Source organism: Mesoplodon mirus, assembly GCF_964341445.2.
Source record: "Mesoplodon mirus genome assembly, chromosome: 5".
In the NCBI taxonomy this organism is placed as follows: Eukaryota; Metazoa; Chordata; class Mammalia; order Artiodactyla; family Ziphiidae; genus Mesoplodon; species Mesoplodon mirus.
In genome coordinates, this window is record NC_138980.1 from 35,364,497 (window position 1) to 35,391,063 (window position 26,567).

At 56.8% G+C, this 26,567-nt stretch overlaps 1 protein-coding gene across 5 annotated transcripts; it reads right to left on the reverse strand.

The window, feature by feature from the left end:
• Positions 1 to 10,219: 10,219 nt before the first annotated feature.
• DAPK3 (death associated protein kinase 3) lies at positions 10,220 to 25,635 on the reverse strand. Of its 5 annotated transcripts, none has more exons than XM_082622454.1 (9): positions 25,531 to 25,635; positions 24,384 to 24,541; positions 17,279 to 17,639; positions 16,864 to 16,993; positions 16,568 to 16,616; positions 15,422 to 15,448; positions 14,157 to 14,309; positions 13,390 to 13,435; positions 10,220 to 12,935 (listed from the first exon to the last, which is right to left on the reverse strand). In XM_082622454.1, exons 2-9 carry the CDS (start codon positions 24,443 to 24,445, stop codon positions 12,399 to 12,401), a joined length of 1,365 nt encoding a protein of 454 aa, XP_082478580.1. In that variant the 5' UTR covers positions 24,446 to 24,541; positions 25,531 to 25,635; the 3' UTR covers positions 10,220 to 12,398. The 5 variants fall into 5 exon arrangements, with proteins under 5 accessions (XP_082478580.1, XP_082478584.1, XP_082478581.1 ...); XM_082622458.1 differs by having other exon boundaries at positions 25,515 to 25,623; XM_082622455.1 differs by lacking the exon at positions 25,531 to 25,635 and adding an exon at positions 25,260 to 25,392.
• Positions 25,636 to 26,567: the final 932 nt, after the last annotated feature.

The following is a 26,567-nucleotide window of genomic DNA, read 5'->3' on the forward strand; positions in this document are numbered from 1 at the left end:
TCATGGTTGCCAGGGGCTGGGCTTCGGGGGAAGCGGGGTGGGGGGGGCGGGAGTGACTGATGATAGGGACAAGGTTTCTTTTTGGGGTGATGGAATGTTCTGGAATTAGAGGTGATGGATGGTTGCACAACATTGTGAATGCACCAACTGTCACTGCCTTGTTCACTTAAAATGATTAATTGTATGTTATGGAAATTTCACCTCAATAAAAAGAAAAGGAAGGGATGCAGGGAGGGAGGATCAGGGCACAGGGGCAGTGAGGGTTCTGTGTGCTTTCATGCTGTACTTGCAGTCGGTGGCAAGGCAGCTGTGGGGCGAGGAGTGTGGGTGTCCAGAGCCCTGCCCCTCACTTGCCACACAACACTCCCACTGTCCTCTGAGCTTCCTGCAGTGGCATCCATGGAGTGGGGTCTCTGTGTGCCCCAAGGCTCCCTGCCCTTCGCCACAGAACGGGCTGGGCAGCAGGTCGGCGCTACACGTCCTGTCCTGCCCTGGATTCGGGGTCCCAGGCTCCTGGGAAACTGCTTGCTTCCTGTGCCCCAGCTGGGGCGGCTGCCCCTTCTAAACACAGCCTTCCTGCCAACAGAAATCACCTAGCGCTGCAATCACCACTGCCCTTTGCCCCTGTGGCCTCACAACCCAGCACAGAGCAAAACACAAAGGAGAGAGCGGTAAGCAGATGGACAGATGGACGGCAGCAGAGACGGGAGGCCCCGCTGGGGCTGGGGCTCATCCCTGGCACTAGCTTCAGCTAAGGCCTCATGCAGCCCTTTCCCCACCAACCTGAAGACCCAGTGCAGATCACTAGTAAGGTGACTAACTGTCCCTATTTTCCAAATACTTTCCCTTTACTTTTTTTTTTTAAATACGTTGCATGCCTTGCGGTATCTTAGCTCCCCGACCAGGAATTTGAACCTGCGCCCTCGGCAGGGAAAGCGCGAAGTCCTAACCACTGGACTGCCAGGGAATTCCCATCCCTTTACTTTAGCATGGAAAGTCCTGCTTCCCCAGAAGTCCCTCAGAACCAACCAACCGAGATGGTTGGTCACCATATCTGCTAGTCTGCTGGGGGCTGCAGAACAGAGGTGAAATGGCCCGCACGCCGAGAGTCAGGAGGGGCTGGGTTCCCGTCTCTCCCAGGCCATTGACAAGCTGTGTACCTAATGGCTCAGAACACCATGTCCTGGTATGTTTGAGCAGGATTTGAATCTGTTAAGACTCTCCTTGCTTCGAACAAACAAAACCAAAAAGCAAACGACACTATTATGGGGTGAACTGTGTACACTTAAATTCGTATGTTGAAGCCCCTGACCCTTAGTGCCTCAGAGTATGACTGCATTTGGAGGTCACTAAGTTAAAATGGGGTCGTGAGGGTGGGCCTTAATCCAGTATGACTGGTGTCCATATAAGAAGTTGGGACACACTGAGGGAAGACCATGTGAGGACACAGGGAGAAGATGCCCATCTATAAGCCAGGGGAAAAAGAGGCCTCGGGAGGACCAACCCTGCAAATCCAGAGAGACGGAAAGCAGACTCGTGGTTGCCAGGGGCTGGGGAGGGGTGGGGAGTGGCTCCTAGTGGGGATAAAACATTCTCAAGTTTTTTTTTCATTTTTCAGCCGTGCCACGCAGCTTGTGGGATCTTAGTTCCCAGACCAGGGGTTGAACCTGCGCCCTCGGCAGTGAAAGTGCAGAGACCTAACCATTGGACCACCAGGGAATTCCCAAAATATTCTCAAGCTGATCGTAGTTGATGGTTGTACAGCCCTGTGAATATACCCCCAAAACTGAAGTTTACACATTAAATGGATAAATTGAATGGTATGTTAATTCTATGTCAATAAAGCTGTTTTTTAAAGTCCTCTGGGCCTTGATAAGAAAAAAAAAAAAAAAAAAGGGAATTCCCTGGTAGTCCAGAAGGACTCAATGCTTTCACTGCCGAGGGCCTGGGTTCAATCCCTGGTTGGGGAACTAAGATCCCACAAGCCTCGCAGCCCCCCCAAAAAAATCACCCAATGTGACTTATTTTATTCGGTGGCATTTCCAACACTTGTGACTTTAATCAAAAATGTACAAATGCCCATATACTCACTAACAGCACGTTAACTGTCACGCTAATAAATTAGTGCCTGCTTTAACGGGGCAGTAAACATTATTCACTCAACAAATGTTAATTGTGTGTGTAGTACTTGGGGCAGCAAAGTATGGCCCATGGGCTAAATCCAGCCCACTGCATGTTTCTGTATAGCCCTCGAGCTAAGAATGGCTTCACATTTTTAAATGGTCATGGAAAAAAATAACAAGAATTAAATTTCGTGACAGATGCAAGTTACATGGAATTCAAATTTCAGCATCTATAAATAAAGTTGTCTTGGCTGGCAGCCACGCCTACTTGAATACGTGTCAGCTGTGGCTGCTTTCAAGCTACACGGCTGAGCTGGGGGGCTGGGGTAGAGCCCCTCACGTCCGCACGGCCGAAATCACTCATTTCCTGCAGTGTCTGCTGACGGCTGTAGTGTATGCAAGGTCTGGGGTGGAGGGTGGCAGGAAGAGCCCACTGTGTCCTGGAGGGCAGGTGGGAGCTGGTACAGGGCATGGAGGGAGCCTCGGACAGCCTGCCAAGGCCTGCCCTTTGTCACAGTCATGGAGCACGGTGAGGCTGATCCTCTGGTCACCAGGCCCAAAATAGTCCAGGATGGGACAGGGACACAGGAGAGGTGGCTCCAGGGCAGCCAGAACTCTGCCCAGCCACCAGACACCTCGGTCACTATGAGAACAGTAGCAGGATGGGGGACCACCTCATCCTGATTGCACAGCACTTTCCCAGTTTCAGCACTGAAAGTTCCCCATCCTGGGAAAGGTCGGGCCCAGGCAAACTGAGATAGTTTGTCACCCTGATCGGGGCGACCACCTTGAGTGGTCGGATTATTCTGTGACCCGCCTCTCTAGGGCTCAGAGAGGAAAGGGACCGGCCCAAGGTCACTCAGTGGAGCTGAGATTTGAACACGTCTGTCAAATGCTGACCCAGGACCATCTCCAGCCTAGGAGGCGTGCCAGGTAGCTCACCCTCGCCCCATCCGCCTTCCGTCTTCCTACCCGTATCCCGGGAAGATTCTCTCACTCCTCTCACAGCCACCTGATGGGCCCAGTGAATCCAGCCCCACCTGCCCCTGGCTGGGCAGCTCTGGGCACAGTGTGGACTCCAGCTGGGCTAACCTGTGCCTTTCCTGCAGCCCCTGCCCTCCCCAGACAGAACCCCAAGACTAACCTGATGTGCCCCTGTCACGTCCACCAAGCACCCCCTAGGTCAGTGCCCGGCGGTCTCCGCAGGCCCCAGGACAGGACACCCTAAGACCGGGCAGCCCAGAGCGTGAGTGGGTGGCTCCAGAACCCGGCTGCCTCAGCCCCTTCCTAGAGAGAGATCCCCGGGGCAGGTAACGTGCCACCTGCGCCTCAGCGTCCTCCCCTGGGCTTCGGATGCCTGTTGCTGCTGGGTTTTTGTGGCAGGTGTTGCCACTCACTGGGACAAGGAGCCCCAGGTCGGCCCCCAACCCCGGGAAGGGCACCCACACCTGCTGGACCCCTGTCCGGTGTTTGGGGGGGGGGGGCTGGGAATTGTCTCCCATGCTCCTGTGACCAGTACAACCTACTCCTTTTCCGCAGATGAGGAAACTGAGGCTCCCGGAGGTGGAGTCTCTTAGCCGCAGACCACAGACAAAGGAAGGAGACAGGGTTCCAGGCCAGGCTGGTGCGCATGGGACGCAGCTGTGCCCACCGTCCTGCCTGGGCTGGCGGCAGGACCAGTCACCGCCAGGCTCCCCTGCGACCCCGGGCCCGGAGGAGGCCCCCCAGCTCCCGATGCCCCCAGTGCCTCCCTCCGAGGTCCCTTCTGAGGCCATTCGTTCTCCTCCCACCCTCGTGACAGGGCTGGGGCCGCAGACTCCCCTATAATTACTATGGTATTTATTAGTTTTCTTTATGAGTCTCGCTCATTTTATTGATTTTAACTAAATTCGTTGGAAGAGGAAACTTCATGGCCTTGCTGTGGATGGGAAACCTTGAATTTCCTGAAAGCACGTCGCTACAAACACTAAGAATGCCTGCCCCCCATCCCTCCCCTAAAACCATCCCGGGGAGGCCCAGGGATAAGCACTCCACCTTCCCGGAACGCTCAAGGCCAAGAACAACCTCAGGTCAGTGCTTCTCAACTGGGGGCAATTCTGCCCCCCGCCCAGGGGACACTGGGCAATGTCTGGGGACATCTGTGGTTGTCACACTGGGGGACTCCTGGCATCGAGGGGCTGGGGGCCAGGGATGCTGCTCCACACCCCACAGCGCCCAGAACGGGGCCACAGCCAAGAACAATCCAGCCCGAATGTCAGGGGGCCAGGGATGCTGCTCCACGCCCCACAGCGCCCAGAACGGGGCTACAGCCAAGAACAATCCAGCCCGAATGTCAGCAGTGCCGAAGGGAGACACCCTGGACTAAGGGCAGAGAATTGGCTCAAACCCCCATCCCCCCGGGACTCCCCTGGTGGCGCAGTGGTTAAGAATCTTGCAGGGGACACGGGTTCGAGCCCTGGTCCGGGAAGATCCCACATGCTGCAGAGCAACTAAGCCCGTGAGCCACAACTATTGAGCCCTCGTACCACAACTACTGAGGCCCGTGTGCCTAGAGCCCGTGCTCTGCAACAAGAGAAGTCACCGCAATGAGAAGCCCGCGCACCACAACGGAGAGCCCCGGCTCACCGCAACCAGAGAAAGCCCGCGCGCAGCAATGAAGACCTAAGGCAGACAAAAACAAATTAAAAAATAAATTAAAAAAAAAAAACACCCCTTAGAGGCGCCCTGAGTGGGACTCGATGTGCAGGGAAGGCTGAGAGCCCAGGATGGGACAGACCCTGACACACACACCCACGTGACACACACACACTCACGTGCCAGTCATCCCGCGGCTGACACTTTCCTGGGCCAAGTCATCCCCCACCCCCGGGAAGTTGGCCTGGCCTGGCCTGCCCGCACCCCTGATCTTTGGTCTTTAAGGCACCAGGGAGCTCACTCCGTGGGGGAGGAGGTGTGGCCTCGGGATTGTTGGGGGCCCAGGCGGGTGGGCGGGACCCCACGGGCCTCTCACTGGAACCTGGCTCCTCTGAGGCCACCCCAATTTGGAAGCCCTGCCAGGGAGACCCTACCCCACCCCAGCTCACCGCATACAGACAGGCGACCTTCCATGTGAAGCGTCCTCATGTGGGCCCCTGGACAGTCCCCCAACCAGAGCTCTGCCCTGGGGCCCTTCTCCAAATGTCCTAACAGCTGTCAGGGGAGAAAGATGGAGGGAGAGGCTCCAGGTGGTGGGGCAAGGCTGCAGAGCCGGCTCCCGGGGCCCTCCTTTCCTCATTCTATTTCAGGACCCCCCCAACCCCAAGCACTTGCCACTCACGTCAAGTAGCACTCAGCGGCCATCTTAATCAGCAGTTACCCTGCCTGCCCTACCCACATCCCAACAGGGCCAGGGCGGTCACCTCCAAAGGCTGCCTGCACCTCAGGTGCCCTGTCTGCCAGGCCCCTGAGGGGGCATCCTTGGGGCAGACTAGGGGGCCAGCCAGTGCCTGGGGGAGGAGCAGGCTGACCGGCACAGACAGGGGCAGCCATATGCCCTCCGCTGCCACTCAGGAGCCCCCCCAAGTCCTCCCAGCACATTCTGGAGGGAACCTGGGGCACCCAAGAAATGTCCTGATCACCTCCCCGTTCCCTTTAAGCTTCTCTTCAACAAGCCCGGGAGGGGAGGGGGCGCAGAGGCAACTTTCAATCATGCAAACAGGGCTCACTTCCGCAGGGGTCTGGAAGTCCTCCCATACAGGGACCCTCAAAAATGCAAAACCCCGGGGTGTGGGGTGGGGGACACCGGGGGAGTCAGGGTGGCAGGGGGAGGGAGGGAGGGAGGAAGCCGCGCACTCCCCGAGGGGAGCCGGCACCACGGCCATCACTGCAAGACACGCATGCATCCTGGGGTCACCTGGCCAGGGCAGGGGTCCCCGGCTCTCTCCCCTCCAGGACAAGGAGAATCAGGGAGGAGAAGTCCCAGCCCCCTCCTCCTCCTCCTCCTCCCCCACCACCACTTCCCTCTTCCCACCTGGGCCGGTTAAGTGCCCCCAAGGCTGTGTTTCAGACGTCCTTTGCATGGGGTATGTCTTTCACCACTGTTCTGTGTCTCACTTTTCAGGCCACCGAGTGGGGCCGGGTAGAGGGACAAGGGGATGGTTTCAGTACTTACTTTTCTTTTTCTCTCTGTACAACAGGGGGGCTAAAGGTCTCGGGGGCTGAAGGAGCCTCTCAGGGCTGGTGGGTCTGGCTTTATAGACCACCCCGTACCCTGGCAGCCCCGCTGGTTATTAATAGCGGCCGCCGCCTCTTGCCCTAGTATGGTCAGGAGCACAGCAGCTGTGGGCGCGCAGCCCCTGGGCAGGACAGGTGGCGCAAGGACAGCCCTCTGCCCTAGGAGAGGCAGGCAGCACTGCAGGGGACCCAGCATGGCCTGGAGACTCCTGCGCCCGAGCCCCCGAATCTAACAAGACACACTTAGTGAGGAGGTGCCCAGGGTGTGCTGGACCCTGACACACCCTTGCCTCTAACCCTCGCTGCCACCCTAGGAACCACAGTCCCTAAGGACAAAGCTGGCACACACACAGAGGTGCCGTGTCTGCCGAGAGCCAGGAGCCCAACTGGGCTGCATCGAACCCAGGCCTGTCTGACTCACTTTGCAGACGGCGCGTGACTAATGCGAGCTGTGGTGAAGGCCTCGATTGAGGGCGAATCTCACGCGCTAGGAAAACACGGAGGGTCCCCTACAGCTGCCGCCGATGAGGCCGGATAGCCCAAGGCCCTCCTTCTCGAGGGACCGAGGGACCGGCTGGGCTCCTGCTGTCACTGCCCTGCCAGCCCGCAGAATGATTCAAGCAAGGCAGCGACATCCTCCTCATCCTCTTGTCACTAAAGGCTGCCCGCACACTCTGTTCCTGACTGCGCCCCAAGTGCCCTGTGGGGCCTGCGGCGTCCTTCTCCTCGTGCCTAATAAAGAGCCATCTACTCATCTGTCCGTATCAGACGTCCTGCATCCAGCCACCCCTTACCCCGCAGTGGGACTCCCGCCCTCTCTAACTGGTGACAAGGAGGCAGTTGAAACACAAGTCACTGGGAATCCTCGGGTAGACCAGTGGTTAGGACTCGGCATTTTCACTGCTGTGGCCCGGGTTCGATCCCTGGTCGGGGAACTAAGGTCCTGCATGCCATGCAGTGCGGCCAAAAAAAAAAAAAAAAAATACAAGTCACTGACCCAAGAGCCTCTGGCTCAGCAGCCCAACCATGACCAGCAGGTCTGTTCCTGCCCAGCCCGGGAGGGCATTGTGCCACAGCCCCAGGCTGCCTCACCAGTGACGCACCCTGGCCTGAGGGAGCTGATGTAAGCAGATACGGTAGGGGTCCAGAGAAACAGAATCAGATGCGGCTTTCTTGCCATCAGAGAAGCCATTTTTTGGCCTAAGCCATTCTGGGACCTAAGCCTGGCCACAGTGTTTGTCCTTGAACAGGTCTCAATAATTAATGAGCTTAAGGAAACAAAAGAATGCAGGGATAAAAGACTGTTATCAGACAAGAGAAGTAACAATAGCAAAGATAATAAATCAGTTGTAAAGACTCACCAGAAGCACTTTCTTGAGCTGTTCTGCCAAATTTATTTATTTACTGCCAGCCGCAGGCATGTGGGATCTCAGTTCCCTGACCAGGGATGGAACTCGTGCCCCCTGCATTGACAGCATGAAGTCTAACCACTGGACCGCCAGGGAAGTCCCCGTTTTGCCAAATTTAAGCCCCCTCAAGAACTCAGCCACCAGATCAAGCTGGAACCTAAGCGATAATGATGTTGACCTTCTCTGACCCTCGTGACTTCAATCTAATAAAGCTTGGACTCTGTCCACCGCCCAAAATCTGAGCCCTCCCAGACCCTCTCCCCTCCCCAGCGGCGGGGGTGTAGGGCCGAGTGGCTCTAGAGGCACGATCGTGACCCCTGTGCCCGCTGCTGACTCTCTCTGCAGCTGGTGTCACGATGTCCACTTGGAGAGCTTGACCTGCCCGGGGACACGAGCTCTGCTGGTCTGAGGTCTCATCCCTCTGACCTGATCAGCTTCCACAGTGCTCTCCAGGTTCCCGGTTACTCCTCATAGCGTCTGGGGGTGGGGGGGCACCACCACTGTGCGGCAGGCAGGGAGGGGGATCGCCACAGTTTTGGGGCAGAGCCGGCGGTGGAAGCCCAGCCTCCCTCACTCGCCATCCTTTGCGCAAGCTTTGCTCTGAGATAAACACGGGCTTTCAACACCTTCCTTGCAATGAGCTTCACGCACGTGGCAGCCAAACCCTAAGCGAACCTCAGGGCAGGTCCAGCCTGACTCTCGCCAGCTGGAGGGACAGGGTTCATGGCTCCCACGGTTCATTCCCTCCGCACCCGTCTCAAGAAGCAGGCAAGAAGACATTTCCATTTTGCATAAGAGCAAAACCAGACGCAGGGGGGACTTCCCTGGTGGTGCAGTGTATAGGACTCCGTCCTCCCAATCCAGGAGGCCCGGGTTCAACCCTGGTCAGGGAACTAGATCCCACATGCATGCTGCAACTAAGAGTTCACATGCCACAACTAAGGAGCCCGTGTGCTGCAACTGAGCCCATGTGCTGCAACTAAGACCTGGTGCAACCACATAAATATTTTTAACAAAAAAAAAAAAACAGATGTGGGGAGCCCTCACTCTGCAGACCTGCTGGAAGGCCCACTCTCCTCAGAGCAGAAGGTGCTAATATGCACCCCCCCAATCACACCCCTGAAAGAAAAGGGGCTGAGGGCGTGGCAGAGGGACAGGGTACCAAAAGAGGGGAAGCGAGAGTTGAATTGCTCGGTGAACCTGTAAGTGGATGCAGCACACCTTCATCAGCATGACTCAATTACTGCTGTGTAACAAAGCACCACAAACCTAGTCCCTTAAAGCAGTACACATTATCATCTCACAGTTGTGGGTCAGGAGTCTTGATTGGCTTACCTGGGTCCTGTGCTCAGGGTCCTTCAGGAGGCTGCAATCCAGGTGTCAGTCCAGGCTGGGTTTTATCCAAAGGCTCGACTAGGGAGGGGCCCACTGTTAGGACCCCTCACGTGGTCGGTGGGCTTCGCTGCTTCCTGGCTGTTCCTTGCCACGTGGGCCTGTCCAACACGATGTCTCACTGCATCAAAGCCAGCAAGGGAGTCAGCTGGCAAGATGGAAATCATAGGCTGCATAGCCTAACCACGGAAGTGACTCCATCACCTTCCCAGAGTTCTGTTGGTCAGAACCTGCCACGAGGCCAGCCTGCTCTCCAGGGGGTGGGGAGCAGGAGGCGGGGCTACATGGGAGCCACTCTGGGGCCTGCCTGCCACAGACAAGATTAATAACAGCACGTCAGCCCCAGGGGCTCTACAAAGGGACAGCACTATTTGTAGGTGCTTGCATGGGCCAGATACACTGGGAGGTGCTTTATGACCACAAAGTGGTTCCCTGTGCCCTTAACTGACAGATTGAGGATGCCGAGGCTGCGCTGAGCAAGATAACCCGGGTCAGGGGGCAGAGGTAATCTGCAAAGCAAGGACACCTGCTCACGTTACCCACTGAAGACGCTGGGGAATTTGCCCTCAGCACAGAGGTGCTTTGGATACTGAAAGGGCAGGTGTGAGCCCAAAGGGAATTGTGGTTTCTACCCGGAAGTCTCCATCAGAAAGGCTGGATGGGTGAAGGCCCGGCCCCTGCCCCTATCAAGACAGACCATTGTGTCCACCTCCTACCAGCATCTCCCAGGGCCTGACGTGGGGTCCACAGTGTGGCATGACTGGAGAAATGACGGCTGGATGAATGCTATTCACTGGTCCCCTGAGGCTTTCAGGGAGCCTCCGGCTCACCCCTCAGGGTCTGGAGACCCTCTAGCGCTGCACGGAAGCTCCTCCCTTCCCGTCCGAGGCACCCAGACCACAGCCTACTGATGTTATACAACTATCCACACTGGGTGCCCCTTTCCTGCCACGGGCCGACCGCGCTTTGCAACGCACCATCGGGGGATCTGCTGCTCAGAGCCCTGCCTTGAAGGCCTAATAACCAGGTGACAGCTGTGGAGGAATCACAGACCAACTGGAGAAACCTGAGTGGGTCCAACCATTCGACAAACTGAAATTTACTGAGATTTTAAAAGTGGAAGTTGTTGATCAAAAACAGACAAATGAAAAGGGATGAATTGTACAGTGAGCCTTATCTCAATTTTTGTAAACTTAGTTTTAAAAAACCGGTGGCGGGGAGGGATGCATGGAACGAGGCAACAGAAGGCTGAGCAGGCCGCTGGGAAAGAGGAAGAAGGTCAGAAGGGCCCTCTGTGGAACCACGTTCCAGACCCAGAGGCCGAGGCGAGTGGGAGCAGAAGCGGCAAGGACGTCTCCCTCGTGAGGGCCCAGCACAGCGCAGGGGAGCCCATGTGTGACCCGGCAGCGTCTCAGAAGGAGCCAAGGGACAGGAAACGCCTCCAAACCCACTCTAGCTGCCTGGACGCCTCCACCTCACGGCAACGACAGGAGGTCCAGTCCACCTAAGCCCCAAGATCGGAGCAGCCTCCAAGGCCCCCCAGGGCTATGGGAGCAGGCAGTGACAGAGAGAGGGAGATACAAGAGGGCAGAGAGGCCGTGGCACCAGATGACTGCCAAGGCTGGCCGCCCCTGCCCGGGCCCAAGCAGAGACGAGCAGGACGCCAGGGAAGCCACGCTTCACTTCCTCTAGGCTGACACGCACGCCTCCGAGCAACACACATACACTTAAGAGGCGTGTGTGTCAGGCAGTGGAGCTCGTGAGGGGCGTACAGCGGGCCCACCCCCACCCACGCCAACCCCACATCCAGGTCCCAAGGCCTCCTCAGTCCCGCAGGGTCCTGGGCCTGAGCCCCAGCCAGGGCCACAGGTGGAGTACCCGCCCGCCTGCCCAGCTCCTCCTTGCACTCGGCCCGGGCTGGCCTTTGTCCCGAGGACTCCTCTCGGGCCAAGGGGGGCTGCACAGGGGTCCCTCGATTAACACAACCAGCAGCAGAGAACTCCGAGCTCAGAGTGGCCACCAGCCAGGGACCCATGTTCCACTGAAGCCTGGCTCCCAGGGCACTCTCTCTGGGGCGCAAGAACCCACTCCAGGGCAGCACCTAGTGGCGCACAGCGGCACTGCCCACTGAAACCCTCTTAACCCTGTGGTCCAGGCCAGCACTCGCCAAGGCTCCACCTCCCCCGGACAGGGGGTCCCTGGAAACACCAGGCCAGCAGAGGCAGTCAAATGGGCGGCACATAGCACGGGGTGGGGCGTCTGTAAGGAGCCCTGGGGCTCTCCAGAGAGGGGACACTGGGAACACAGGCCTCCAGCAGCTACTCCATGGGGCCCACCTGAGAGGTGCTGTCCTGAAGGCAGCACTGGGGGAGGGAGTGAGACGGGGCAGGGCAGTGGGTGGGACCCCCGCCGAAGAGTCAGCGCTGTGCATTGACAGGGAGCTGGAGAGGAGGGGATGGTTCCACAGCCTGCCTGCTGCGGGAGGCTCCAGGCGGCCACAGCTCTTCCCCTGTTCCCGGCCCCCAGCAGGCCTGACTCAGGGAGGGAGTGGAGACTCAGCTTTGCAGATGTTTCCTTTACTGCATCCAGGCACTGTGCCCTGCCACACACTGCCCCCAATACAATCCCTAGACCCACATCTCCTCGAGGGCTGCATCATCTCCTCAGCTCTGGCCCTGGTGCCCAGCCCCAGGCTGGGGGCCCCGCGAGGGGCTGGTGGATCTGAAGAGCTGGGCTCAGAGGCTACCTCCACCACGGACCCTGGAGGAGCAGACATCCGTCCCCAGAACAGGAGGAGCCGGAGTGTCGAGCAGAGGGCCCTCCAATTCTGAGTCCTGGGGCAAGCCCGGGGCACTCAGACACCCCCATCCCCACACCAAGGCTCCATGCACTCATACCACATGGAGGGCCTGCAGCCGCTGACCCAGCCCTGCACATGGAGGCTGCCACGTGTGAGGCATCTGTGTCCACCACGGCCAGAGCTGCCTTGGTGGCGCCAACCCCTTGCAGAGTTCCTGTGGTGATGCTGCCCCGGAAGCCCCCAGAGTCGAGTTGCAGGAGGGAGGGGCTGAGCTGGGGCCTGGGGCGGGGGACGACTCGGGTTGCACAGAGAAGGCCCACGTCAGCCACATCCTCCCGGCGCAGGGCCGGGCCAAAGCCCCCCCCAGCTGTGGACTCCTGGGCCCCATGGAGCGCATCCAGGGCCACATCAGGGTGACGGGGGGCTCCCCCCGGGGTGCAGGACACCGTGCCCCGAGCGGCCCTAGCGGAGGCTGCACTCTCCCCCCTGCAGCTTCTCCTGCTCCATGGCGCGCACCAGATCCTGCACAAACAGCATCTCGGAGGCCACCTGCTTGGCCAGCGCCTCGTAGCGGTTCTCGAGGCGGCTGAAGCGGCGCCTGAGCCCGCTGGCCCCCAGCAGGGCGCCCTTGGCCTCCTCCTGGGCCTGCCGCTGGAGCGCCTCGGTCTTGTGCAGCTCCTGGCGCAGCCGCCGCAGGTCCTGGCCGATGCTCTCGTTCTCCTCGCGGTACCAGGCCTCCTTCTCCTCGTAAATTGCCGTCAGTGCCTCGATGTCCTCATGGAACAGGCGCCGGCTGTGCTCGAGCCCACGCAGGCCCTCCTCGGCCACCGCCACCTCCTCCAGCACCTTTGAGAAGCGCTCGAAGTTGACGTAGGTGTTGTTGGGGGGCATGCTCGAGTGCGACTTGATGGTGTACTCCTTGAGGCGGGCCGTCTTCAGGCGCCGCCGCTCTGGCTTGCGGCCACTGTCCTCCCGCCGCACGTTCCGCCGCCGGATCGCCTGCAGCGGGAGGGGAGGGCGCCTTGGACTGGGGGCCGGCAGGGGGAGACCCCCCTGGCCCACACCCGGCCCTCCGCTTGCTTTTCATCGGCACGCAGCCCTGCCCATTCACGTACACGTGCTCCTGGCGCTTCCACGCTCTGACAGCCGGGCCGAGAATGGATGGCAGACTACGTGGCCGTGCCACAGACCACAGAGCCAAAAAAGCATTTACTCTCTGGCTCTTTACAGAGGTTGCCAACCCTAACGCGGGCCTGGAGGTGACCCCTTTCTGGGAAGTTCTGGGGAGGGAGCTCTGCTACGTGCAGAGGGGCCGTGGACTCCAGCCGGCGTCTCCGTGAGATGGCTCCGACACCACGTCCACGCACACCCCGCGCCCCATGCCGTCCGGGCCCGCTCCCCAGGGGCTGCTCACACCTGCAATGCCTACGTGGGGGTGGCCCCACTGCCTCACCTTGATCCAGGAATGCTCCAGGCTCTGGGCGATGGTCATTCTCCTCCTGGAAGAGCCCCCAACCCTAGTTAGTTGCACGTGGGCCACTTTACCATCCTCCCCGACACACAGAGCAGGAAGGGGTGAGCCATACTCTCCCTGCTGCAGCTCTGGCTCTCAGCCCCACCTGTGGTTGACTCAGGCACCCGCCCCTGGGGGCCCCCCCAAGTCCCTAAAGTCACCCTCCAGCCCAGCAGCAAGTCCCTGAGATGACCATGAAAATGCAGGCCCCATGAAGAGCTTCCCCTCTGCTTGGCCAACCACCAGGAGCCCATCAAGGGGCCTGGGGGTGTGGACTCCAGGGTCTCCATGTTTTCTGAGGGGTTTCGTTCACAGTGTTGACACCTAACGCTGGGGTCTCACAGCTCAGGCGCCTAGAGGAGGAGGCTGGGGAGGACTCTGCCCCACGGGAGCACCTCTGTGTGAATGAAGGCTCCGTGCTGCCAGCACAGTTAGATTTTTTTCTAGGAAAAAAGACAAATAGTAATCTGGAATCTTATAGGAAACCTCCTATCTTAAACGTTGGCCACAAGTTAAAAGCTTAAGAGACAGCTTCTTAAGAGGGCCAACCTAACTCCTCTGTGCTATCTCCAGCCCAAAGCAGAAGCCATGCCCGATTCCCAGTAACAGGAAGGTGGCGGCTCGGACGGATGTGTTACTTGTCCTCGGCCAGAGCTCCCATCCTGGGGGCCTCGCCAGGGCCTCCCTGCCCAGCCCAGCGCTCCTACTTGGGGTCTTTGACGAGCAGTCGGCGGATGAAGTCCTTGGCCAGCTCGCTGGTGTTGCTGAAGTACTCCTCATCAAAGTCGTAGTTCACGGCCGAGATGTTGGTCAGGGTCTCCTGCTTGGTCTCTCCCAGGAATGGTGATGCGCCACTCAAACTGGAAGGCAGACACCAGGCTCAGTGGGGCCGGACAGCCCTGCGGTCACCCCACAACCAGGCCGCTGCCCAGGCCACCACCCGACTCCACCATGCCCATGAAGGGGGCAGACGTGGAGGAAGGGCGATGCCGGGCCCCGGGCCACCAACAACTGTGCCCAGCCTCCAACCAGAGGCAGTGAAAATCCACTGCCCAGCCAGTGAGGGGTGCTGAAATGAGTGGGCAAAATCTCTGCAGAATCTCAAAGTAGCTACTTAGAGACACAGCCTCGAAGCACTTCCCTGAAGCGTGTAGTAGTTAGAGGGAAAACGGCTAACTTTGGGGGGAGGTGGCGGGGAGTCCTGGCCGACACCGTAGACGTCGTGTGTCTTCCAGACATGCTGCACTGAGGCCACAGCACCACTCTGTGGGGTTATGGGTACGTGATGCTGTGACTTAGGGTGACAAATGTATATGTGGTCTTCACTCCAATCCTCAGGCACACAGATCCGAAAACCCTTGTCATTTCCTAAAACCCAAGGTGGGAGCATCTTCTGTTATAATATTTGGTCTTTGTTCCCTTTCCTAAAACAGCTCGGGGTTCGAGATGAAAGGAGTGTTTTTGTTGTTCACAACAAACCCCCTCCAACCACACCTGAGTTGATGCCACTGAGGTGACTTTGGAAAGGCCCTAAGGAGGGGGCCGGTGGCCGGGGAACCAGCAAGTGGGGTTACAGTGATGGAACTTTCATCCTCACCCCTGCCCTCCAGGAAGGGGAGGGGCTGGAGGCTGAGTTACTCTCCAACGGGCCCGTGACTGAGTCCACCACGCCTAGGAGCTGCCAGCCAGAGGACGAGGGGGACACGCTGTCTCAGCCCAGGGCCTTGCACGGTTGTTTCACACGATGAGGCCCTGCCTTCTGAACTCTCCTGAACACACCTCTCTCTCCTGCACAAATTCATTCATTCACTCATGCATTCGTCCATCCATCCAGAGTTCCCGAGCGCCGTGACACGTCAGAGAACTGAGGGTGCTGCCTCCCACTCGCTGTCCCCGCACAGAAGCCTCCCTACCCTCCTCTTGACCCAGCAGGGCCCCAGGAGGGGGCAGGAAGCACCGAGCAGGTACTCACAGGATGTAGGTGATGACGCCAATGCTCCTGGAAGAGAACACACAGAAAAGATGGGGGTCAGCTCAGCCAGGGGCACAGCACCCCAACCCCAGAGCCCCAAGGGGGCTGGGGGGCCCAGAGCCCGGTAGGCAGCAGGCCCATCAGCCCCAGGGACCCTCTCCCTCCAGGGGCTGCACAGCCCCCAGCAAGGCCCTCGCTCTGCTCGGAGGGTCTCAGGATTGGACACAGAAGCGCCTCTGGCCACACCTGCCTGTCCAGGCTCAAACTGGCCGGGGTCAGGGCGGCGTGGACAGAGCCCAAAGGCACCACAGACATGCAGACATGGGGCCCTCGATGGCGCTGCTGTGGCCGAGGGCAGGGCTGGCAAACTCCTTCTCTAAAGGGCGAGACGCTGAGCAGGGCTTTGGGGGCCACAGATGGTCTCTGCCACACATTCATGTGGTTTTTTTTGTTTTTGTTTTTGTTTTTGTTTTTTTTTGCGGTACACGGGCCTCTCACTGTTGTGGCCTCTCCCGTTGTGGAGCACAGGCTCCGGACACGCAGGCTCAGCGGCCATGGCTCACGGGCCCAGCCGCTCCGCGGCATGTGGGATCTTCCTGGACCGGGGCACGAACCCGTGTCCCCTGCATCGGCAGGCGGACTCCCAACCACTGCGCCACCAGGGAAGCCCAATGTGTTTTTATTTATTTTTTTAATTTTTATTTATTTTTTTTTTTGAGGGGTACGCGGGCCTCTCACTGTTGTGGCCTCTCCCGTTGTGGAGCACAGGCTCCGGACGCGCAGGCTCAGAGGCCATGGCTCACGGGCCCAGCCGCTCTGCGGCATATGGGATCCTCCCAGGCCGCGGCACAAACCCGTATCCCCTGCATCGGCAGGCGGACTCTCTACCACTGCGCCACCAGGGAAGCCCAATGTGTTTTTAACAACCCTCCAGAAACGTGAGAACCATTCCGAGCTCATGGGCCTGGGTCGTCGGCCAACCCTGTTCTAAGGCAGCAGTCTGTCCTGCCCCTGCCCCACAGCTCCAAGACCAGGAGAACAGGCTACACCCCGCTGCGGCTGTGACCGGCAGCTCCTGGGGACAGATGGGGGATGCCCTGAGGAGAAGCGATGAGGGCAGCCCCGGGCCCGCCACCCCCAACTCACCACATGTCCGCCTCCAGACCCAGGGGCTCGTAGTTGACGATCTCGGGAGCTGCAGAGACAGGGAGACAGGGTCAGGCACCGGGTGTGGCTAAGGGGGAACCAGCAGATAGTGCCCACTCAGGCAAGGCTGGCTCTCGGCAGGGAAGGCCGGGACAGTGACAGCACCAACGCCAGGCCTTGAGTCTCCCGCGTCCAGCGCCGGGGCCAGGAAGGGAAACCTGAGGCCAGTGGGCCTGCCTCACCCCATGCCAGCTGGAACTCCTCCAGTGCCCCCCAAGGCCCACACCAGGCCTTACCCACGAACTCTGGGGTGCCAAAGATGTTCTTGAACTCGTTCCCTGCTTCAATTTTGTGGGCGATGCCAAAGTCGATGAGCTTGATCCGCGGGTTGGGCACATTTTTGTCCAGGAGCATGATGTTCTCTGGCTGGGGGTCGGGGAGAAGGCAGGGCGCTGGGCGGGAGGCAGTGCTGCTGCCAGCCCGGCACCTCAGGGAACAGCGCCAGGTTGTCCCTGAGCACCTCCCAATCCCAGCATGCAGGGTTTGTGCAGGCTGACCCCTGCACAGGTCCAGGCCTGAGCCAGTCCATCCCCGCAGTGCCCCGGGCAAGGACATCCTGTGCCGAGGGGAGGTGGACCCTCTTGGCACCCATCCTCACCCTCCCCGGTGAGGCTGGTCCCCGGCTTTGTCCTGAGGGCCCAGCGGGGCTACCTTGAGGTCGAAGTGGGCGATACGCTTGGAGTGCAGGTAATGGACGCCATCCAGGATCTGCTTGAGGAACTGGGTGGCCTCGTCCTCTGTCAGCGACTCCTTCTCCGCCAGGAAATCAAAGAGCTCCCCGCCCGAGACCAGCTCCAGGATGAGCACCACGTCGGTCTTGTTCTCAAAGATGTCGTGCAGCGTGATGATGTTGGGGTGCCGGATCTCCCGCAGGATGTTCACCTCCCGCTCAATCTCCTCCCGGCTGACCCCCCGGCGGCTGGACGACAAGCGGCGCTTCTTGATGAACTTGGCCGCATACTCCTTCCCAGTGCCCTTCTGCCGGCATTTCCGCACAATTGCAAACTGGCCGCTGTGGGGACAGAGGGGGAGGGGAGAGTGGGGAGTGGGCGCCGAGAGGGACACAGCACTCTCAGGACCGGGCCGCGCTCGGATGACGCAACCTCCTGGGACAGCTCATCCCAGCTCCTGGCGCCATGCTGAGGTGCACCCCACCAGCTGGAGAATGCACCCCATCCGGCAGGGGTGCTCCCACGCGAGGGCAAATTGGTGCATAATACAGTGGCTACCTGGCGTTTCTGCAGCAGTGAAAGAACAGAAACGGCTCCACATTTATCAAAAGGGAGCTGGACTCCCATCATGGTAAGTCAGGCAGAATTTTCGCAGTCTTGGAAAAGAACGACTCTCCATGTGCTGACCAGAAAGACACCCATGGGCTTCCCGGGTGGTGCAGTGGTTAAGAATCCACCTGCCAATGCAGGGGGCACGGGTTCAAGCCCTGGTCCAGGAAGATCCCAAATGCCACACAGCAACTAACCCCCTGCGCCACAACTACTAAGCCTGCGCTCTAGAGCCCGCGAGCCACAACTACTGAAGCCCGCATGCCTAGAGCCCATGCTCTGCAACAAGATGAGCCATGGCAATGAGAAGCCCGCGCACCGCAACGAAGAGTAGCCTCCGCTCGCTGCAACTAGAGAAAGCCTGCATGCAGCAACGAAGACCCAACGCAGCCAAAGATAAATAGTTAAAATAATAAAATAATTTTTAAAAAAAGACAAGACAAGACAGATACCAGTGAAGACCAGCTCACTGAAGACAGCTAGCTGCAGGATAACACAAGGAACGAGATTTTTCTGGGTAAAAAAGGTACATGCTGTACCCACCTATACAGGTATGTTTATGTGTATAGATGCAGGAGAAGAAGTCTGAAGGACACACACCAAGCTGTGAGCAAGAGACATCTCTGAGGAGCATGACTGAGGGCAGTGAAAAGGTGTTTTTACTTTTTATTTGATATGACTCTATACGATTCAACTTCTCACAGCGTATTTCATCACTGTTTAAAATCTAAGAAAAGATAAAAAAACCACTGAGTTCAAAAGAGCTTCTTATTCAGGGACTTCCCTGGAGTGCAAGTGTTTAAGACTCCATGCTCCCAGTGCAGGGGGCACGGGGTCAATCCCTAGTCGGGGAACTAAGATCCTGCATGCCGTGTGGCTCTGCCAAAAAATAAATAAATAAAAGGATGTCTATCACCTTAAAAAAAAAAAAAAAAAAAAGAGCTTCTTATTCAATAGGTAGAGTGAAAGAAGTACACACATTTTCACAACAAGAGAGAACAGTGAGGATGTGGAGAAACCAGAACCCAGGTGCACAGCTGGTAGGAGTGTGAGACGGGGCAGCCGCGATGGGAAACAGTCTGGCGGTTCCTCAAAAGGTGAAACATGGAGTTACCATCGGACCCAGGAATGTCACTCCACAAAAAGTTGCACACATGGGCTTCCCTGGTGGCGCAGTGGTTGAGAGTCCGCCTGCCGATGCAGGGGACGCGGGTTCGTGCCCCGGTCCGGGAGGATCCCACATGCCGCGGAGTGGCTGGGCCCGTGAGCCAGGGCCACTGAGCCTGCGCGTCCGGAGCCTGTGCTCCGCAACGGGAGAGGCCACAACAGTGAGAGGCCCGCGTACTGCAAAAAAAAAAAAAAAAAAAAAACTTGCACACAAATGTGCACAGCACCATTATTCACAGTAGCCATAAGATGGAAATAACCCAAATGTCCCTCAATGGATGATGGATACACCAAATGGGGTCCCTCCACACACGGGCACATCACGCAGCCATCAAAAGGAGAGAAGCCCTGACACTCACTACAACGTGGATGGACCCTGAGAACACGATGCTCAGTGAGAGAAGCCAGACACAGAAGCACACCCAGTGTGTGATTCCATTGATGGGAAACGTCCAGAACTGGCAGATCCACATCCACAGAGGGTGGATTCCTGGTTGTTGGGCTGTGGGAGGGGATGGGGGTGTGCCTGCTCAAGGGGATGAGGTTTCCTTTTGGAGTGATGGAAACGTTCTGAAAGTATTTAATGGTGATGGTTGTAAGACCCTGTGAATGTACAAAAGATCATTAAATTGTACACTTTAAATGAGTAAACTGTATGGTGTGTGACTTGTATCTCAAGACCCCTGGTACCTGAAGAGAAAGAGAGAGAAACTCTCTTTACTGCACTCCAGGGAGCTGTCCAATGTCCGTATTCTTTTGCTATCTAGGAACTTACGTTAACTTGCTTTCACTCAGGAGTTGAGTGAAAAAGGCCAGAGGGTAAATATTTTAAGCTTTACGGGCCATGTGGTCTCTGTCACAATTCTTGTGTGTTTTTGTAACCCTTTAAACAAGGAAAAAACCATCCTACGTTCGTGGGCGGGCCATACTGAACTAGGTGAGGGCCGGATGTGGCCCAAAGGCCATGGGTCATGCACCCCAGCCTCCAGAGGATATATGAACACACACGTGAGCAGAGAAATGAATTCTAAGACAGAAGGCACACATTCCAGATAAGAAACATCAACCAGGCACCACTGGGGGTCAAGGGAAGGGGGACTAGGTGACTATGTGACATCTCGTGGAAATGGGGGACGAGCACGCAGAGGAACGAATTGTGCAGATGGGCCTTGGGGACAGGAGGGGTCTCTTAAGTTGGTGATAGCACAGGGAGGACAGGCCAGAGAGAACAAGAAACGAGTGAGGGGCGCCTCTGCCAAGCCAGCAGGGCCCTCAGAAAAGCCAAGGGACCCAACTGGGTGTGTCCCAGTAAGTGGACCTCACTGGGACGCCCAGGACCACCTGCAGCCAGCAAACACCTGAAGCGCTGCCCTCGTGAGCATCGAGACACAAAGGCGCCCACAGCAGGCCACTGCAGACACGCTCCGAGCACACTCAGGCAGGTGAGGATCAAGGTGGGGAGTGCAAATTATTACCAACCAAGGTAGGCTAAATAAGGGTCCATATCCGAATCCCCAGAACCTGTGGACACGTCATCTCATGGGACAGAGGGCCTTTGCAGACAGAATTAAGTTAAGGCCCCTGAGATGGGGATGACCCTGGATTCCCTGGGGGTCCCAGTGTCATCACAGGGTCCTTGTAAGAGGGAGGTGGGAGGGTCAGAGGCAGAGCGAGACGGGAGATGCTGCGCTGCTGGCTGTGAGGATGCAGGAGGGGCCGCGAGCCAGGGATGCGGCGCCTCTAGAAGCTGGAAAAGGCGGGAACCGATGCTCCCCTGGAGCCTCCGGAAGGAACCAGCCCTGCAGATCCATTTTAGACTCCTGACTCCCAGACCTTTATGATAATAAATGGGTGTTCTTCTAAGCCACTAAGTTCTGGTAATCTGTTACAGCAGCAACAGGACACTCATACGCTAGTCTAAAAGCCAAAAGCACAGGTCAGATGATAAATGTCAAGTGTCCCTGATCAGGCCTCGCCCTCCGCACGGAAATCCACGCTGTGCTCCTGCCTCCACCTCCACATCTTAGCTAACATTCCCCACACCTGAAAGGCCTTTCCTCCTCCCCTGTGCCGACATCAACCAAGCAAGTTCTTCCAGGTCCACCTTCCATCCCACGATGACACCTGACGGTAATAACTTCGAGGGCCGGGTGTTCACCGCATGCCAGGAACACTGCTAAGCACTGGACGTGTGGCCTAATTCTCAAATACAAGGATTTTTCTCCCCTCTAGCTTTATTCCAAGCTGAACTAACAAAAAAACTAACAAAGAAAGAGTTCATGAGAAGAGGGACAAAGACACTGTTAGGTGCTGAATTGTGTCCCCCAAAATCCTAACCCCCAGAACCTCAAAATGTGAGGTAATTAAGTACAAATGAGATCACTGGCGTGGGTCCTAATCTAGTACGACTGGTGTCCTTATAAGATTATAATAAGGACAGGAGATTAGGACACAGACATGCACAGAGGGAGAAAATGTGAGGATATGGGGAGAAGGCAGCCGTCTACACACCAAGGAGAGAGGCCTCAGAGGGAACCAAGCCTGCTGACACCTCGACCTTGGACGTCCAGCCTTCAGCACCGTGAGAGAATCAACCTCCACTGTTCATGCCCTCCAGTCTGAGGCACTTTACTACAGCAGCCCGAGCTGACGAATACAGACACACACAGCTCTCCATGACGTGGAAGCCAGGCTAGAGGTCTACAATGACCAACCACAGGTTCATTTATTTCCCAAGACTATCCAGGTGACTTGAATTAGGAGGAAAGAACCCTCCATACACATCCGCACAGGCGCACAAAGAAACTCACTCCCAGTTCATTCAGCCCGTGACTCTTGGGACAAGGAAACACGACCGTGCTTTGCTTGAGACAGGCAGAAGAAGCTGGACGCCCACCTCTGGTTCCAGCACTGGCTCCAGCACGCCTGGGCTTTGCAGCCGGCAGGGCATGACCTCAAGGTCTAAATCCTGCCTGGCCATTTTTAGTCTGTATAGCTTTGGGCAAGCCGCTTCCCTGCTCTCAGCCTCAGTTTCTTTATCTATAAGATGAGGATAGTAACAGTACCTGCCTGGTATGGCCTTTCACAGATGAATGGAAATGTAACAAAAAAACAGCCCAGGACTCAGATGTCCAAACAACATCTGTAATTTAACAAATTGCAGCACAGTATGCAGTGTTCTGTGGCACTAATCCTTCACCTCATGTGTCTCCAAGGATGTTCCGGAGCATTACATAGGGCAGTGCTGTCCAAGATGGCAGCTACTGGCCACATGGAAGCTGTCCAGCCCATTCGAATTGACATGTGCTGTGAGTGTACAAGACACACCAGATTTCAAAGGTGCACATCAATAAAAGGCAGTAAACTATTTCATTAGTAATTTCTATAATGATCACAAGCAAAATGATAACAGTTTGACATACTGGGTTAAGTAAAATACATTATTAAAATCATTAAAATTGGGACTTCCCTGGCAGTCCAGTGGCTAAGACTCCATGCTCCCAATGCAGGGGGCCTGGGTTCAATCTCCAGTCAGGGAACTAGATCCCTCATGCATGCCACAACTAAGAAGTCCACAAGCCACAACTAAAGACCCCACATGCCACAGCTAAAGACCACGCATGTGGCAACAAAGATCCCGCGTGCCGCAACCAAGACCCAGCCCAGCCAAATAAATAAATTTAAAAAAATTAATTAATTTAAAAGGTTAATTATAAAAAAACTATTAAAATTGACACAGCTACTAGAAAATTTCAATAAACTCCCTACAAGGCTTGCCTTATACAAGTTGCTGGGCTCTTTTTTTTATTTAACATTTTCATTGGAGTACAACTGCTTTACAATGGTGTGTTAAGTTTCCACTGTATAATAAAGTGAATCAGCTATACATATACATATATCCCCATATCCCCTCCCTCTTGTGTCTCCCTCCCACCCTCCCTATCCCACTGTTCTAGGTGGTCACGAGAGCTGATGCTTCCCACTAGCCGTCCATTTTGCATTTGGTAGTGTATATATGTCCATGCTACTCTCTCACTTCGTCCCAGCTTACCCTTTCCCCTCCCCATGTCCTCAAGTCCATTCTCTATGTCTGTGTCTTTATTCCTGTCCTGCCCCTAGGTTCTTCAGAACCTTTTTTTTTTTTTTTTAGATTCCATATATCTGTGTTAGCATACAGCATTTGTTTTTCTCTTTCTGACTTACTTCACTCTATGACAGACTCTAGGTCCATCCACCTCACTACAGATAACTCAATTTTGTTTCTTTTCAGGCTCTTTTTAATGGCTATGTAATATTCCATCGACGAGGCTATGGTGCTGTGATGGGCACTGAAGAGGCTTCCCATCTTTTGCTCACAGGAAGTCCTTATAGCAACTCTCCCTGTCCCTAGATCCTTAGGTCCATGTACATACTACTCCCACTGAATTAACTCCTAGCAGCAGAATCAGTGGGTTAAAGGGAACGTACATGGTATTTTTGCTGACTTTTGCCAAACTACTCTCAGCAGCAGGTCCTAATACATTTTCAACAACAGAGCCTGAGACTTCTTTGGGGGTGGGGAGACGGTCTGCATTCTCTACCACTCTACCGGAGGAAATTCCTAAAGGAGGGACTTCAGAATCCCAAATGAGCCCCATACACTCTCTCAGCAAAGGCCTGATGAACAGCTCAGTTATGGCTCAGTTATTTACATTCCATTCTGGTGACATCATGGGGCTGGCCAGCAACAAACTCACCAAATAAGGTCTGAGGCTCTGTGGGGGGGGGAGGATGGTGCCTGGCAGGTCTGGGGGGGGGGAGGAGGCGTTCCCAGGGGACGGTCCAAGGCCCAGCCCAGCAGGAAATCAGCTGCTGGCTGGATCGGGAAACCTCCGCTCTTTCCCACAAGAATGCCAACCATTGGCAAGGGTGTGGGCCCAGCCGGGACGCCTTCCCTGGGAGGCCTTCCCTGGAAAGGTACGAGAGCCGGGGAGACTCAACTGCCCTCCCACAAGAGAGGATTAACGAGAGGGACAGACCCTCTCACCAACAAAACCTCCCAACATCTACTGCTCTCACGCCAATGCCAAGCACCGTATTAGATGTCATTTGTGCTCAGTTATGTTTCTCCCCAAAGGAAATGCACAGAGGATGTCAGAGCAAGAATTCCAGGCCCAGACTGGCTGACTCCAAAACCCAAACTCGTTCCACAGCACATGATACCGACTCATCCCTGCTTGGAGAGTAGGATAAAGGACAGGAGATACACCCAGAAAACCCCACAGCGAGTCTCTCCCCTCATCGGAGCCCCATCAGAGGGGAGAGCTCACCTGCCCAGCTCCTCCCCCATCTCATAGTGGTCTTCCACATCTTCCTGCCTGAATGTGGACATAGCGGCCGGTCTGCCTTCCAGCGCCTTCCACTCCAGTGCAAACCCAGTCACAGTGGCCCGGGGGACAGGACCTCAGGGAGTCCTCTAGCCGTGACCCTGGAGGAGGAGACAGGGAAATAAGAAAGGAGTGAGATGCCAGCCATTACTTCTAGGTCAATGGAGTGACCTGCTCCCCCAAAAGAGGTTTCACATCACACCATGCTGAAATTCCACGGTCCCTGTAGAAAGCACTTGCACTTGGTGGGCGAGGCACTTCCATGTGTCGGCTCATTTAGATACCACACCGCCCCCGAGGTCGGTGTTAGCCCCGCTGTGCCACCTCCACCCCCATAGCTCCCACCAGCCACAGACCTCTGCTTCCGCACACAGCACCCCAGTCTTCTTCTGCCTCTCCCTCCTAGGCTTCTCCCAACCTGCTTGTCCAGAGCCCCACACACTCCTGCAAGTTCCCCACACTCTTCACACCCCCAAACCCTGGGGCTCCCTGATTCCCTGCCAGACCTCCAACACGCTTCCATCTCCCTACCCATCAGCGGCCTCAACCCCTCTTTCCCTTACCCACTAACCCCTCCCCCTCGGCTGGTCTCTTAAGACCCTCTGCAGCGCTGTGCTCACCCCATCTCTTGCTCCCCCCAATTCTGAATTCCCCAGGAACTGGACAACAGCTTCCAAGCTCCTCCAAAGGCCCCGACCCGCTCTTGCTTCCCCTGACCTCCACGGTCCTAGCAAAGCTAACTTCTTCCTCCCCCCGTCCCTGAAGGCACCCCTCCAGGTTTCAAAGGCCCCCACCCCGGTCTCCACACTCCCAACTGGCCTCCTCAAAGGGCCACAGCTGAGAGTCTCCTCCATCGTCCTTCTCCCCCGACCTTCTCCCAAGCTCCAAGGCAGACCCCGACGGCCTCCTTCAGAGACGCCTCCAAGATCTCCCTAGCCCCTGACGTCCCTGCTCCAGCGTCCCAGAGACCGCCACGCCCCTCACAGGCCCCGGCCCAGCTTCTTCATCCCACAGGTCCCCAAACGTCACCCCTGCTAAATCCCCCAAGGGCCCCCCAACCCGCCAGTCTCGGACCGAGCCCGCTCCGCACCCTCCTCGGCTCCGCGCCGCGAACCAGCCCCTCAGCCGCGATGCCCGTCGCCGCGTCCTCAGGCCCCGCAGCCTTGGCGGCCTCGACGCGCCGACCCGTGCGACGTCACCGCGCCCTCCAGGGCCCGCCCCCAAGAGGTGGAACCCACCACCCATTGGTCAGTGCGCCCGCCGCTCGTGAAGCCCGCCCACCGCCGCCTTCCAGGCCCAGGCGCTCGCGCGTCCCGCCCTCCTCATCAGAATGCTGCCTCGCCTTTGGCACAGGCTAGGCTTCTCGCACGTGATTGGCTGTAAAGAACGCCGGTCAAGCTTACGGAAGTCGGCCTTCCGACGTCCGGACCCTGGACCGCCCCGCCCGTTCTCCTCTGACCGGGGTCCTGAAGCTTGGAGGCGGGATGCTGAAATACTGCATCCCTATTCCTGCCTACCTTGGGCATGAGATAACGCGAATCCAAGGCCCAGCTCCGGCATGACAGCCCCTGAGGTGAACCCTTGGGCTGCTTTAGTCCCTGAGTAGCAGTTTACTTCTCTGTAAAATGCTAACCATATCCCAAATACATGAAGATGCAAATTAGGAGATTGGTCTGGTGTTGCCATTAATGCTTGTGGATTTTTTTTAAATTTATGTATTTATTTTTGGCTGTGTTGGGCCTTCGTTGCTAAGTGCGGACTTTCTCTAGTTGTGGCGAGCAGGGGCTACTCTTTGTTGCGGTGCGCGGGCTTCCCATTGCGGTGGCTTCTCTTGTTGTGGAGCATGGGCTCTAAGCGCGTGGGCTTCAGTAGTTGTGGCACGCAGGCTCAGTAGTTGTGGCGCAAGGGCTTAGTTGCTCCGCGGCATGTGGGATCTTCCCAGACCACGGCTCGAACCCGTGTCCTGTGCATTGGCAGGCGGATTCTTAACCACTGCGCCAACCAGGGAAGCCCCTTGAGGATTGTTTTGTGACTCCTTTTAAGCTCAAGATACATAACAGCTAGCATTGATCTTAGTGCGTACCAATCAACAACCCGAGGAGGTAAAATACATTAATATTTTATCCA